At 30.9% G+C, this 15512-nt stretch overlaps 1 protein-coding gene across 1 annotated transcript; it reads right to left on the reverse strand.

Annotated features, from left to right (window-relative positions):
- Positions 1-2187: 2187 nt before the first annotated feature.
- On the reverse strand, positions 2188-9663 carry LOC115698610 (OPA3-like protein). Its single transcript, XM_030625729.2, is given in 5 exon segments — positions 2188-2466; positions 2469-2562; positions 3379-3465; positions 8840-8974; positions 9403-9663. Coding segments are annotated over 5 exon segments (507 nt in total). The 5' UTR covers positions 9532-9663; the 3' UTR covers positions 2188-2404.
- Positions 9664-15512: the final 5849 nt, after the last annotated feature.

The following is a 15512-nucleotide window of genomic DNA, read 5'->3' on the forward strand; positions in this document are numbered from 1 at the left end:
CTTGGACTTTCTCCAAAATCCGATCACAAAATAGTCTAATTTAGGCTTGAAGTTTTAACTTTATTTTCTAGCACAATTTTCTCTATTTTATAGATCATATTTTCGTGAGATCTTTTTATCTTTTTTCCATCTTATTCCTTTGATATTTTCTAATCTTCTTCTATTTTAAATCTCCAAAAATAAAAAATAAAAAGCGTAAAATTACTCCAAACAAGAGTAAAACTAAATTAAAAATACACTTGAAATTAACCTAAAAATAATATTAAAAACAACCTGACATGTATATTTTCAATTTGTCTGACAAAGAGAATCAAATAATGTTATGAAAATAAGAGTTATCATATTCTATTTATATGGTAGCTTTTAGGGTTAGGTTTTGAATTAAAATAGAATAAAAAAGATAAAAATGACTTTATTTAAACCATGTTGGTCAAATTCTATATGGGCCTAATGGGTTTTAATTTGGGGTATGTTGAAAAATACCTCTTTTATTTGTCAATTAACTAAATCTACCCCTATTTTTATTTAATTGAAACATACCTCTTTTCATATGTATTATACCCAAAATATCCTGACATAAGGGAGTCACATGGAGAGTATATTGAAGTGACAAGGACAAAATTGGTAAAGTGTTGAAAAAAGAGGTAAAAATGATAAACTTTAAAAGAAAAGGTAAAAATAAAAGATGACAATATAAAAAGGGTATAGAGTCTAATTTTCCCTTTTAATTTTGCCATTTTATTGAAACTTATCTTTCTTTTCTCAAATGCCATCTTTTAATTCTAACTCTATAATTGTCAATTCTATCTATTTAATAATTAGACCTTTTAAAGTCTCTTAATTAATAAACAAACCCTAAATTCTCTTTTCCTTCTCAAAATAACCCTTGCCTAATGAAACTCATAAATAAGACATAGTCTTATTCAGAATTCTAATCAATTAATAAAATCAATTAATTGAGTCTGCAAGACAATATTATTTCAAGTAGTATGGGGACCATGAGCCCATATAATCAAGCTCCCAACAAGTAGTTCTAGAATTTACCAAGTAAATTTTCTATCTTATTAATTTCTCCTAACTCCAGTATAGATTCAAAATTACACTCTTGATTACATAGAACACTCTATACCAAGTACAAATACGCTATAAATTATCTATTATTTCAATCTAAATAATCAACGATCCTCTATTAATGATTTACATCGAGTAGGGAGAATTTTACCGTTTTACCCTTGAATGTATTTTATCCTTAAAATACTTAGCTACTTGTAAATGATATTTCAATAAACTAATATAATTACTGAAATGAGTACTCCACCATTTAAACTCGTTTAGCCAAACTCTAAAGAAACCATCATTTCACTTCTATGTATTTATAGAAGCTATAGATTCTATATCTATATTTAGCGCTCCTACTCAATTGCACTACCGTGTTTCAAAGATGTAAGTGTTAGGTCAATCCAATTGGTTAGCTTTAACGAATAAGTCAAAGAATACATGTAATACATTAAAACCAAAACCTAATCATCTTAGGATTAAGATTATTGATATAAGATCAATTAAGTGATATTTACTTGGAAAAGACATTATAATAAATTTATGATATCTTTCCACTGTGAATATCGGTCCAGTTTGATATATAACCATACATTCAATACAAGCTTATTTTACTAATGCCTTGAAAAAGACATTTCACTGTACAAGTATAAGTAAACTAAATTGTTGATTATCATATCAGTGTAAATTCAATATATTAATCATAGAACTAACTAGTTTAATCACATAATTTTGATTAGGCTAATTAGTAATTTTTCTCCCTGAACTTTGACATGTACTAAATCGTGCCCCCTAAACTTTTTTGGCCGTTAAAAATTCCCCCCGAACTATTGAGATTGTTAAATTTAAGGACTTTTGCCTAATTTTAGTAAAAAATTCTAACATGGATGAAAATTCAAGGGGCACGATTTAGTACTTATCAAAGTTTGAGGAGCATGATTTGGTAGATATCAAAGTATGGGGAGCATGGTTTAGTACATAAACAATCACTGAAACAGTAAAATTGAATGAAATTAGACAAAAGTCCTTAAATTTAACAATCTCAATAGTTCAGGGAGAATTTTTAACGGCCAAAAAAATTCAAGGGGCACGATTTACTACATGTCAAAGTTCAGGTGGAAAAATTACTAATTTTGATATAAGTTTCCAACTATGCATTACTCCAACTTTTTCAATAACATAAAAATTGTAAATTTTTTCTCACCACAAACAACCTTTAACAACTTGCTAAAATCATTGTCCTAGCTTTTACTCCAAATAATAATAGTAAAAGAATATCATACTAAGGAATGTTAGCTCTTCAGAATTAAGATGATAGAGTGCCATAGTTGATTTGATTGTATTGTGATCAGATGGGCTTTGTCTTTCCATCTTCAGTTGAATGAGCATGCCTGAAATTGAAAATACCATAAACCCTTTTTCTTTTGCAAGATGTTCTATTTCTTCAATTTTTTGCTTCAGAAGTTCAATTTCTCTTTCTATATTGTCATCTCTCTGCTTCATTTCCTGGAACAGTTTGAAAAGATCATGAAGATAACTTTAAGTGGAGTACACCGCTGATTGTACGGCATCTAACCAGAATCAGGGATTGTATTTTGTTTTTTTTAATCTTGTGGTGACATCAATATCATCTAAATTACGGCTCTTTATAATGAAAAATCAGTTTCAAACACCTAAACCAAATGAGTGTAACACACCTGATCCACACTGTAATTGTAAAGTTACTGCAGAAACTAATGCATTTTGATGTCATTTAGGCAATAGATTCAACTCAGTTTGTCAATTAAATATGCAGATCTTATTGAAAAGAGAAAGCTGCCCCTAATTAAATCACCCATACTAAAAGAACAATATTCATAAACATAACAAGAGAAGTTTTTCCAATTGAAGAATATGATGCAGCAATACAAATATCCTAATCCAATCATATATTGAATGATGGATTGGTAGATAGATCTCCCATCTCTTTTATAATGCTTCATTAGATTCTAAAAACAAGATGGAACAAAAAGAAATTAGGCATGAAAGTTTCGTCATTTGTTACTCATTATTTGTAATTGTAATACATTTTCATAAGTTATAAACTAGTCAAAGATCATATGCTACTAAGTACTTATTAGTAACCTACTTGGTGGAAATGCTAATTACATACACTTATACTACGTAACATAAGAAACATGAAAAAGGACTCAATCCAGTTTCTAGTTTTAGAAACTTCCATGTTCCCTAAAAAAGGAGTTAATACTCCGAATCACAATTGCAGGACAAAAAGAAAATAGAAAAGACAATTTTTCTTTGTCAGGTAATAATATCAATAAATACCTGTAATTCTTGTTTGCGCAATTCCTCCTTCCTAGCTTCTGATCTTGTGCTTCTCTGCACCTCAAAAATAACTGCAGCTCCAGCAACCTGAAGATAGTAGTAAAACTAAAATGAAGTAAAGCAAGATTAATTGAAGAAGGGTGCAGAGAGGTAACTTCCTTGTGAAATTCTCCATCTTATATTATTATCACACGGGCCAACTTGGATATTTTCCATATTGATGAACCAATCAAGCAGTAAACTCTTTACAACCAAAGTGTACAGGAAGAAGAAGAACAAGAAATATATGTAATGCATTCTTCAGAATTCACAAGTGCAATTTCCAGCTTCATAAATCAGCAAACATCAAGTATATCTAGTTCTACTAAAGGCACCCTTTCAATGGCAATTTTGATTTGTACTTGTGAAAATGTACAAACAATGAATTGTGTTGAAGAATAGGATTAGTTATTTCTGTTAGGATTAGTTTTCTTTCATTCAGTTGTTAGTTTCTTTCTGTTATTTGCCAACTGTACATAACTAATCCTGTAACTAACTCTTATCTATCTCAGCTGTATATATATGTAAATATACTGATCTGTTATTCATAATGAGAAGAACAATTCCTCATTCAACAATACTCTCTCTTTGTCTCTTTCCTGTTCTTCTCTGTATTTCGTTTTCATCAATCTTACATGGTATCAGAGCTTCTCTCGTTCAATGGCGACTGCTACCTCAGCTGATTCCTCTCTTCGTTCAAACGGATCCAACTCTTCATCAAGATCTTCGTCTCTTTCTTTCAATCATACGTTATCCATCAAACTCGACGAAAACAACTTTCTTCCATGGCGACACCAGATATATGCTGCCATCAAAGGTCACAGATTAATCAAGTTCCTCGATCCAGTGGCAGCTCCACCTAAGTTCGTGACAGCAGCAGATGAAGCTGCAAATCGTATCTCTGAAGATTTTCTTGAATGGGATGTTCAAGACAGCCTTCTTGTCTCTTGGCTACTTTCCTCTATGACTGAAAAGATCCTCACTCGCATGGTGGGATGCAACACTGCTGCTCAAATCTGGTGCACACTTGAGGAGTACTACTCTGCTCAAAATCGAGCCAAGGTAAGTCAGTTCAGAACTCAGCTTCGTCGCACAAAACTCACTGGAAATCTGAATGACTATCTTCTCAGAATCAAACACATTGTTGATTCTCTTGCCTCCATAGGCCATGTTCTTTCTCCTCAAGATCATATTGAAGCCATTTTTAATGGCCTCACAAGAGATTACTCTGTTTTTGTAACATCTTTGTCCACTAGAAAAGATGAGTACTCTGTTGCCGAGGTTGAGTCATTATTAATGGCTCAGGAAATCAGAAATGAGACATCCGAATCTGATCTTGATATTTCAAAGCCAGAAGCAAATCTAGCAACCCAACCCAATCTATCGAAACCATCAGCCACTCGAGGAGGATATCACAATTTCTCTCCAATCCAATTTGGCACTTTTTCTGGAGGAAGAGGCTCTATTCGTGGTAACTTTCACCATCAAAACACAAATTACAGCCCCTATCCTCCTTACAGTACTGGTCATCATCAATTTGGTAATCTCTATCCTCCTCCTTATCCTTCTTTTGCTAACAATCCTCGAGGTTCTCGAGGAAATTTTCGTGGTGGTTTCTCAGGCAATGGAAGGGGCTCTGGTCCTCCTAAAGTTCAGTGTCAATTATGTCACAAATCTGGACACACAGTCAAGCAGTGCTTCTACCGATTCGATAAATCCTTTACAGGACCAGAATCTTTCCAATCCTTTAATGGATCAGCTGCTATGGCTGAGATGCAGGCAATGGTTGCAACACCAGATACTGTCACTGATCAAAGTTGGTATCCGGATTCAGGTGCCACCAATCACCTCACTCCAGATCTACAAAATCTGATGGCTCCACAAGAGTTTCCTGGTTTAGATCAAATCCAAATGGGCAATGGTTCAGGTTTGCATATCTCTCATACTGGTCACAACTCCTTTATTTCTCCATTCTCCTCTCAATCTCTCCAATTAAATAACTTACTTCATGTACCTGATATAACCAAAAACTTAATGAGTGTATCTCAATTTGCTAGAGACAACTCTGTCTATTTTGAGTTTCACCCTCACTTTTGTTTTGTGAAAGATCAGGTTACTATGAAGACTTTATTGGTTGGGAAGGTTGATAAAGGTCTCTATAAGTTTGATCAACCATTGCAATCTGTCTCTCAATCTCCTAGTCATTCCTCTACTGCAGCAACTTTGTCTTCATCTAAGGCTGTGTTTCAATGTCAAACCAATACTTCCAGTGTACCTTTCTCTGTTTTTAATCTCTGGCATAATAGACTAGGCCATCCATCTAAACAAATTGTACAAACTGTTATGGCCAAATGTAATATCAATTCTATCAATAAAAATGCTTTTGAGTTGTGTACTGCATGTTGTCTTGGTAAGCATCACAAATTGCCTTACCCCAATTCAGAAACTGTATATACAGCTCCTTTGCAACTTCTACACACTGATCTTTGGGGTCCTGCCCCTGTGATCTCTTCTAATGGCTATAGATATTACATAAGTTTTGTTGATGCCTACTCTAGGTACACCTGGATCTATCTACTTAGAACCAAGGATGAGGCTCCTCCAACCTTTATCAAATTCAAAACACAAATTGAGTTACAACTCAATCATCAAATTAAGTCTCTCCAATCCGATTGGGGAGGAGAGTTCAGAGCTTTTACATCCTTAGTTGAATCCTGTGGTATCATTCATAGAGTTTCTTGTCCACACTCCCATGAACAAAATGGGGTTGTGGAAAGAAAGCATAGACATATAGTAGAGTCTGGTTTGACTCTATTAGCTCATTCATCTTTACCACTAAAGTATTGGGATGAGGCATATAGAACTTCTGTCTATCTCATCAATAGGATGCCCACTAGAGTTCTAAACAATTTTACTCCTCATGAAACATTGTTTCACACCAAACCAGATTATTCTGCTCTTAAAACTTTTGGCTGTCTTTGCTTTCCCAACCTAAGGCCTTACAACAAAAATAAAATGCACTACAGATCTACCCCTTGTATTTTCTTAGGTTATAGCCTCACTCAAAAAGGATACAAATGTCTAGCCAAGGATGGTCGAATATATATGTCTCGAGATGTCTTGTTCAATGAAACCACATTCCCATACCAAAAATCTGCTACTGTCCCCAAACCAGTTCTTTCACCTATGTCATTCACATCTGCATCTCCACCTGTCTCTTTGTCACCACCTGTCATAGTTCACACCTCTGACTCATCATTCCACCCACCTGACACTCCTTCTACATCCATTCCTTCATCTCATCTTCCTTCCTTTCCCCAAACAACACCAGTTAACTCATCTAATCCATCCACTGCCTCCCACGTACAGTCCCAAATACCTCATTCTCCACCTCCTGTTGTGAACCAGCACCCTATGCAAACCAGAGCAAAATTCGGAGTTCGAAAGCCAAAAGTACTCACTGCATCTCTTGTTCCTGCAACAGTAAAAACAGCTTTACAAGATCCAAAGTGGAACAAAGCAATGAATACTGAATACTATGCTCTTAAAAAGAACAATACTTGGATTTTAGTTAAACTACCTCCTGGCAGCCAATGCATAGGTTGTAAGTGGGTTTTTCGAGTAAAAGAAAATGAAGATGGAAGTCAAACTCAATACAAAGCAAGACTTGTGGCTAAAGGGTTCCTTCAACAAAGTGGATTTGACTTTAACGAAACCTTTAGTCCTGTTGTCAAACTAGAAACAATTCGGGTTCTTCTTACTGTTGCAATTTCCAAAGGCTGGACACTTAGACAACTTGACTTCAACAATGCTTTTCTTAATGGTGATTTGGAAGAAGAAGTTTACATGTGTCAACCCCCGGGTTTCATTGATCCTGAGCATCCAGATCTTGTTTGTAAACTTCAAAAAGCATTGTATGGCTTAAAGCAAGCTCCAAGAGCTTGGTTTGCCAAGTTATCATCTGCATTACTCAGTTTGGGATTCACTCATGCCAAGGCAGATACCTCACTTTTTCTCAGAATACATTCTGTGCATACAACATATCTTTTGGTTTATGTTGATGACATTATTGTCATTGGTAGCAATGACAAAGAGGTATCTGCTCTTATCTCTCAACTTAGTTCTTTATTTGCCTTAAAGGATCTTGGCAATCTTCATTATTTTTTGGGTGTTCAGATTACAAAGACAGAGAAAGGCTTGCATTTGTGCCAAACTAAATATATACAAGATCTGTTAAACCGAACTAAGATGCAGGGAGCCAAATCGAGCAGTACACCTATGACTAGTGGTCTCAAACTGTCCCATTTTGGCAGTGATAATGTCCTTGATTCCACTCTATACAGGTCTGTTGTAGGAGCTTTACAATATGCCACGATTACCCGACCTGATATTGCCTATTCAGTGAACAAAGTCTCTCAGTTTATGCAAAATCCTTTGGAGTCCCATTGGATAGCTGTTAAGAGAATTTTACGATATCTGGCTGGAACTTTAGACTATGGGCTTCACCTACAGAGATCTTCCAACTATGATATCACTGCCTTTTGTGATGCAGATTGGGCATCCGATCCTGATGACCGCCGTTCCACAACTGGTTATTATGTTCTTTTTGGTTCCAACATTGTTGCTTGGAAATCTAAGAAACAACAAACGATTTCGAGGTCTTCCACAGAGGCAGAGTTTCGCAGCCTAGCTGCTGTTGTAACTGAGATAACGTGGCTTCAATCTCTACTCACTGAGCTCAAAATCTCATTGTCCACACCTCCTACTGTCTGGTGTGACAATTTGAGTACTGTCATGCTTGCAGCCAATCCTATTCTTCATGCGCGCACTAAACACATAGAAATAGACCTATACTTTGTACGGGACAAAGTTATGCAGCATCAGCTTCAAGTTAATCATGTCCCTTCTCAAGATCAACTTGCAGACACTTTGACAAAGGCTATTTCAAGCTCCAGGTTTCCCTTTCTCAGAGACAAACTAAGTGTGGTCTCTCTATCCACACTTAGTTTGAGGGGGGCTGTTGAAGAATAGGATTAGTTATTTCTGTTAGGATTAGTTTTCTTTCATTCAGTTGTTAGTTTCTTTCTGTTATTTGCCAACTGTACATAACTAATCCTGTAACTAACTCTTATCTATCTCAGCTGTATATATATGTAAATATACTGATCTGTTATTCATAATGAGAAGAACAATTCCTCATTCAACAATACTCTCTCTTTGTCTCTTTCCTGTTCTTCTCTGTATTTCGTTTTCATCAATCTTACAAATTGAACTTGTGAAAATTGAAAAGATTGCATTAAAGGAAGAATTGAAACTTTCTAGCTCTTATATTACACACAAAAATGGGCAATAATTTTACATTCAAACAAACCTTTCGTTTTTGAACATTTATAAAAGCAGAGAATTCACAGCAAGTAAGTACCGAAAATACAAAAAGTTCACCAAGAAGATCTGCAGCAGCTTGAACAGCTTTCTCCTCATTTAGTGGGCGTATTTCAACATCAGTTGCTCGTCCATAAATCCTTCTTTGCATTTGAGTTGTAAATCGATGGTTTGTCTAAATCAATGTCCAAAACGAAATTAATAAACTATCAGCAGCCTTTCAAAGTTAAAGTTTTGTCCTAGAAAATGTTAACATTATTCTTGCCATAATAGAACAGAATGTTCAAAGCAACGACAAATGGGTGCCACCAATAAGATCACAAGCTCGAAGGGGATAATTTTTCTTACTGATCAAAATGAATAAATAACTTTTTTTAACAAAGACTACAAAATACAAATGCATATCGATGAACTGAACTGAATAAACCAACAGAGATCAAGCACCAGTGACATTAGACTAGTAAAGACAAAACTACTAACAAGCAAAGAAAGCAGTAATCTGAAGTAAAGTACAGCAACTTCATTTCAAATATGTCTAAGTTGTTTCAAATAAAAAGAGTGATAATCATCCATCAGTTCGAAAAAAACAGAAAATTAAAAAACCTGGGCAATTTTGATGATGAGGTTCCTGAACTTGGGGTGCAAGCCAGCTTCCTTCTTGAGGCGATTAGCAATGGGTTTACAGATGGTTTTTATGGCGAGGGTCCCTAATTTTACAACTGGTAGGATCATGATTATTGTGACTGAATTCTAAATTTTGGATCATGGAGAAGGAATTAAACCCACAACATATTAATTCTTTCTCTTTTCGTACCCACGGCTACTTCCCACATCCACTGGACTAAGGATGTGTAAGGTTTGTTTGTCAAAGTTCAGTGATTTAATGTCTAATTTTTATTTTTTTTAAGGAAAATTATATATTGTTTTTTAATCAGTTTTTTATTTTTTTAATTAGAAAAGTGAAAATATTTTCTAAAAATATGTTCTATAAAATTATTTTCACTTTTAAAATTTTTAATTAAGAATCAAAATTTTGAAAAAAAGAATCACTTTCAAAATGTTCTTAAACAATTTTTTTTTTTATAATTAATATTTTAGACTTCGACCCCAACATGGAACTCCTCCGGTCCCGACCCCAATCCCAGACTTAGACCACGGCCCCGGCCCCAGACCTGGACCTGGACCGACTTAAATAAAATCAAAAAGGGTTAATTGCGTCAAAACTCTCAATAGTTTTACTTTACGACAGTTGGGTGGTGGTCTTGGTACCTGCATAATCGAGAGAGAGAAAGAGAAGAGTGTATTTGAAAAAATGAAAAAATAACAAAGGAAATGAAAAAAAAAAAATTTAATGATTTCTTTGTTTAATTTTTTTTAATATAATTATCTACGTTGTTTGGGAGAAAAATTAGCTAGCCCAAATTACTATAAAAATATTAGAATATTTTTATTTAAGGAATAAAATAAATAATTGATTTTGTGATAAATGAATATTTTATATTCATTGAATCTAGACAAAATTAATTACGTAATATTTTATATATGGTCAGATTTTTATATTCATTACCCGATTTGATTTCCTGAATTAATTGTCAAAATATTCTGACAATTAATGTGGCACAGATACTGATGGAGTATCTCACCTATAAATATAGAGTCTCGGTCCCGAGCTCCTCACTCATTCTGTTCATAACAGCGAAAATTCCATCTAAAGAGAGTTGAGAGAGCGAGGAAGCCCGACTACCCACATCAATCAGTTTCCTTCGCAGATCAAAGCTTCTGTGGGATTGAAGCTCAAAAATCAATGGCTGGAGGTATTTCGATCCTTAAATTATATCGTATATATATTCGTTTATTCCGCATTTTATATACACACATACATATATTTCATTTTATACATTTAAATATCTAATAGTTGGTATCAGAGCAGATTATATATGTTTGTCTTGATTTATTTTGAGTTTTGTTTATTCATATATATATACATACGAATTTTTCATTTATAATATAAATTATATATATATATATTTTATATTATATAATCCCGATTATATATGTACATTCATATTCAATTTATTTTTATATTTATTTTTATATGTACATATATATATTCATGTATTCATGTTTATTTTCATATATATAATATATATATTTATATACGCTATGTATTTTTTTTTTATATGTTTATATATTTTTCAATAAATCTATGATTTTATTAATTGTTATTGATTAGAATACTTTATTCTATCAGTTTCATATATTTTTAAACAATAAAATCATAGTATATGATTTTATATGTACATGAATTTGTATGTTTTCTATATGTGATTAAGAAATTTTTTCATTTTTATTTTCGGTGTTTATTTTGAATCGTTTATGCATTATCATATTCATATCATTATTTATAGTGATTTCGTTCATAAATATGATTTGAATAAACATTAAAATCTGGAAATTTTCTTGAGAACCCATTTTTTGGACCCGATTTTTTTTTTGTGAAATGAAAGTATAAGTTTACATATTTTCGATGCTTGAAATCAATATGGATCTTTTAATTTTTTCATGGAGATTATTTTGGAATTAGTTTCATGAATTTTGGACATCAAAAAACAATTTTGTGGTCGGGTTTTGGGTCGGGTCGAACAGACCTGCATGCAGAAAAACGGGTCAAAACGACCCGATTGGCTGAAGAAGACGACCCCAAATGACGTGTCATTTTTCATTTTTGGCAGCCATTGAAGAAGCTCTAAATGACGTGTCGTTTTTTATTTTAAGACAGCGCATGTTTATTGAAAACGACGTGTTGTTTTTCGTCGATTTGGGCAGCCTTCAGTCAATAAAATGACGTGTCGTTTTTCCCCTTGTGTCGTTTTCTTGTGTGTGCAGCCCTTCAAGTTTTCAAACGACATGTCGTTTTGCCTTCAGCAAAAATGACATGTCTTTTTATTTATGGTAGTGTATTTTTCAAAAAAAAAAAGGAGGAAAAATTTTGAATTTTTATATTTTTATTTATTTATTTGGAATATTAATTATTTTCTTAATTTATGTTAAATTTAGTCAATAAATTACATTTATTCAATTTTTCATTTTTATTTAATACAAATATATATAGTATAAATTGAAAGTGGAAATTTGTTTTAATTTAGTAATTTATTACGTGATTTATTGTAATAATTGTGCTAATTTGTATAATTGTCCATTTAATTGTATATTACCAAATTTATGTAATTTATTATATAAATTAATAAATTTTGAAAAATCTGTCATTAAGTATATTTTTAAATTTTGCATTTAATTCATTTTCATATAATTAGATTGTAATAATTTGTATATTTACCTTATTTATACAAATTTATTATTTGTACAAATATTTAAGATATTATATAGTTATAAATATATAATTAATTACATATTATAGAATTTGTATTTAATTAATTATCATACAATAATTATATAACGAGGGTCCCGAGGCTACCTAACTTCCTTCTGAACTGCAATGTATTTTGAAAAACTTCTAAGCAACATTATATAAAAAAGAGAAGTGACTTCTCATACTTTTTTTTTTCCAATTAATATATTTTTTACTATTTATGATACTAATTTAAATAGCAACTTTATTTTATTTTATTGTACATATACATATAAAATGGCACTAATTATGCTTTTATTGTAACATAAGTTTTATTAAAAGCACAAAGTTGAATGTATACATTTTAAATGCGTACTATTAATTATTGAATAAAATAAAAAAAAAATTATTCATATTCAAATATACATAAAAAAAAAATGCTACTTACACTTATAATTTACTTATGAGTTTTTAATTTATTTTATTTAGTTCAAAAAGGTATTTTGTCTTTGAATTAATATTTTTTATTCAAGTAAATATAATTAAGATAATAGTTTTTTTTTATTTGACTTATACATTTAGCGATATTTGGTAACACTTTTATTTGTAAATTTTTTAATCACAAAAATAAAAGTAAGAATTGTATTTTTAAAATTTTATTTTCAAAAAACAAAACTGTATTCTATAACCACTTTTATTTTTTAATTTTAAAAACAGAAAATAAAAGTGTGTTCTATAACTTTCATTTTTATTTTTATTTTTTAATTTTATTTAAGTTGGGTTCAAGTCCGTGTCTGAGATTGGGATTGTTGTCTGAGTCTGTGACTAGGGTTGGGGCCAGAATCCGGATCCCAATGTCTAGATTGGGGCCAAAATCTAAAATATTAATTAAAAAAACTGTTTAAAAAAAATTAAAAGTGATTTTTTTTTAATCTCATTTAAAAAATTGAAAAGTAAAAACAGTTTTATAAAACATGTTTTTGAAAAATATTTTCACTTTTGTTAAAAAAACTAATTAAAAAGGTATTACCAAACACACTCTTAGATTTTACAAATTCATTTAAAATATAAAGTTCATTTTCTTTTTATTTAGTTTAAATTGAAAAAACTAACACAGTAGGTATAATTAATTATTATGCAATTGTGTTAAAAAGGTTGTCCTAACAAAATATATATATGAAAAAAAGAGTTTGAAAAAATAAATAGAGCATGTACTTTAAAGTTAAATATTTAATTTATTTCATCTCTTTTAATTTTCAAATAAAAAATATAATACAATATGTATAATTATGTGAATAGTTCAATATTTGTCTTAACAAATGCAAAAAGGATTTTTTTTTTAAAAAAAAACAGTGTTTTAAAGTTAAATATTTATAATTCAAATGATACCTTTTAATTTTCAAAAAAACAAAAAAATAATTTTACAAAAAATAAGTCTTCCGTTAAATTAAATTGTTAACGATAAAAATTGTTGATGGTTCACAATTAGTTCATATGTATTTAGTAATTTTGGTTTGAAATTACAATTGGTAATTGTTCAACAATTTTTCTTATAGCATGAAAGAAAATAAGTATTGAAAAAAAAAAATTGAGATACAATTGTTGTAATTTATGATTAACAATATGTATTTTGCTTATTCCATATATCTAATATTTATTATTACAGAACTTCTTTTAAAAGATCCTTATTTTTTATTAATTTCACAATACAAATGTCATATTTTATATTATCTATATATATTTAGCAACCTAACAAGATTAATTATGGTAGAAGACCGCGATTAGTTCCCTAATTAAGAACGGGACAAAACATGTTCCATATGCCCCTTATATTCATTAGATACACATGCAAAATATACACATATTACACTCCAAAATTTTTTAGAAATTATTACATAGAAAATATAAATTTACATTTTATTTACAAAAATACATCCATAAGGTAAAGTCAACATTTATACCTTTCATGTAATTTTAATTATCAAAATACCACTTACACTATCATCACTTACACAATCAGACGATGGTTGCAGAGTGGTTGCTGCGTGGTTGTGCGGTGGTTGCATCAGACGATGGTTGCATGGTGGTTGCTAAGTGGTTGGCCGAAGGTTGCATCAGACGAAGGTTTTAATCAGATAAAAATTTCTAGGTGGTTGCTGGGTAGTTGGTCGAAGGTTGCATTAAACGAAAGTTTCAATCAAACGAAATAATTATTAGTAAAATGTTTATGCAACTATAATGCAATTGTAATGCAACTGTTGTGAAACATTAAAAACCAGAACAGTGTTTTCACGTACATAACTCTATCTACATGTCTTTTTATAATTTAATATGAACAAATTCACCATTAGAAATTCGGAAAACTACAAAATACACCAGGATAAATATTTTACTATAATATTGATGTATTTTTTTTGGATTATACTTGAGTTGGATTGTTTAGGAACTCCAATTCAACTTTTTGAGATCTGTCTTTCATGGATCTAAAAATTGAAGTCAGGACATAAGTTTTATGCAAATTAAATTGGATTTCCAGTTGAATTTTAGTTTCGTAGTAGTTTTTCTACACTTTTTTTATGAATTCGAAACAACCTCTGTTTTAATTAATTCTGGTCGTCTTCTCAGGTGAAGTCGCCAGAATTAATGGTGGTTCTCTTTCTGATTGAATTTTTATTTTGGTTGCATTGGGTTGCTGCGTAGCTTCACGATGGTTGCGCGATGGTTGCGTCATAGTTGCCCATGAAGCATAGATCATGGGTTAAATGTGTGTGTAAGTGGTATTTGTGTAATTTTTTTTAGTTGGGATGTATAATTGTTTATTTGGCCAGATGGAAGTATTTTTGTAATATTGTTACTTTTTTGGTTAAAACTGAAAAAATTCCAATTTTTTAAAGGCACCCTACTTTAATAATTTTAATTTAATATAAAATTTATATCTTCAGTTATACTAAATTTTTTCAATTTTTTTCTTCCAATTCATAAACCTAAAAAATATACCTATCAAATAAAATTAAATTATATTTTAAATATTATGACAAAAAAATTAAAATGAAAATTTTTATGAAATTTTCTTAGTAAAAAAAAAATAAAAAAATATACCTGAGTTAGAAAAAATTATGAAAATAAAATTAAAATAAGTATTAACATTAACATAAAATAATGTGAGAAAAAATTTTAAAAAAAATATCAAGACTAATTTTTAAAAATTATTTAAGTTTATATTTTTTTAATAATGAGGTGTATTTATAATTTGGTGGGGTGCAAATAAAAGTGTCCATACATAAATTAATATATATTAATTTTGTGTTACATTTTTACCCTTGCATATATCAACAAGTTCCTCCTCTCCTCTATATAATTTGAT

The sequence above is a fragment of the Cannabis sativa genome, chromosome 8 (assembly GCF_029168945.1).
Source record: "Cannabis sativa cultivar Pink pepper isolate KNU-18-1 chromosome 8, ASM2916894v1, whole genome shotgun sequence".
Classification (NCBI taxonomy): domain Eukaryota; kingdom Viridiplantae; phylum Streptophyta; class Magnoliopsida; order Rosales; family Cannabaceae; genus Cannabis; species Cannabis sativa.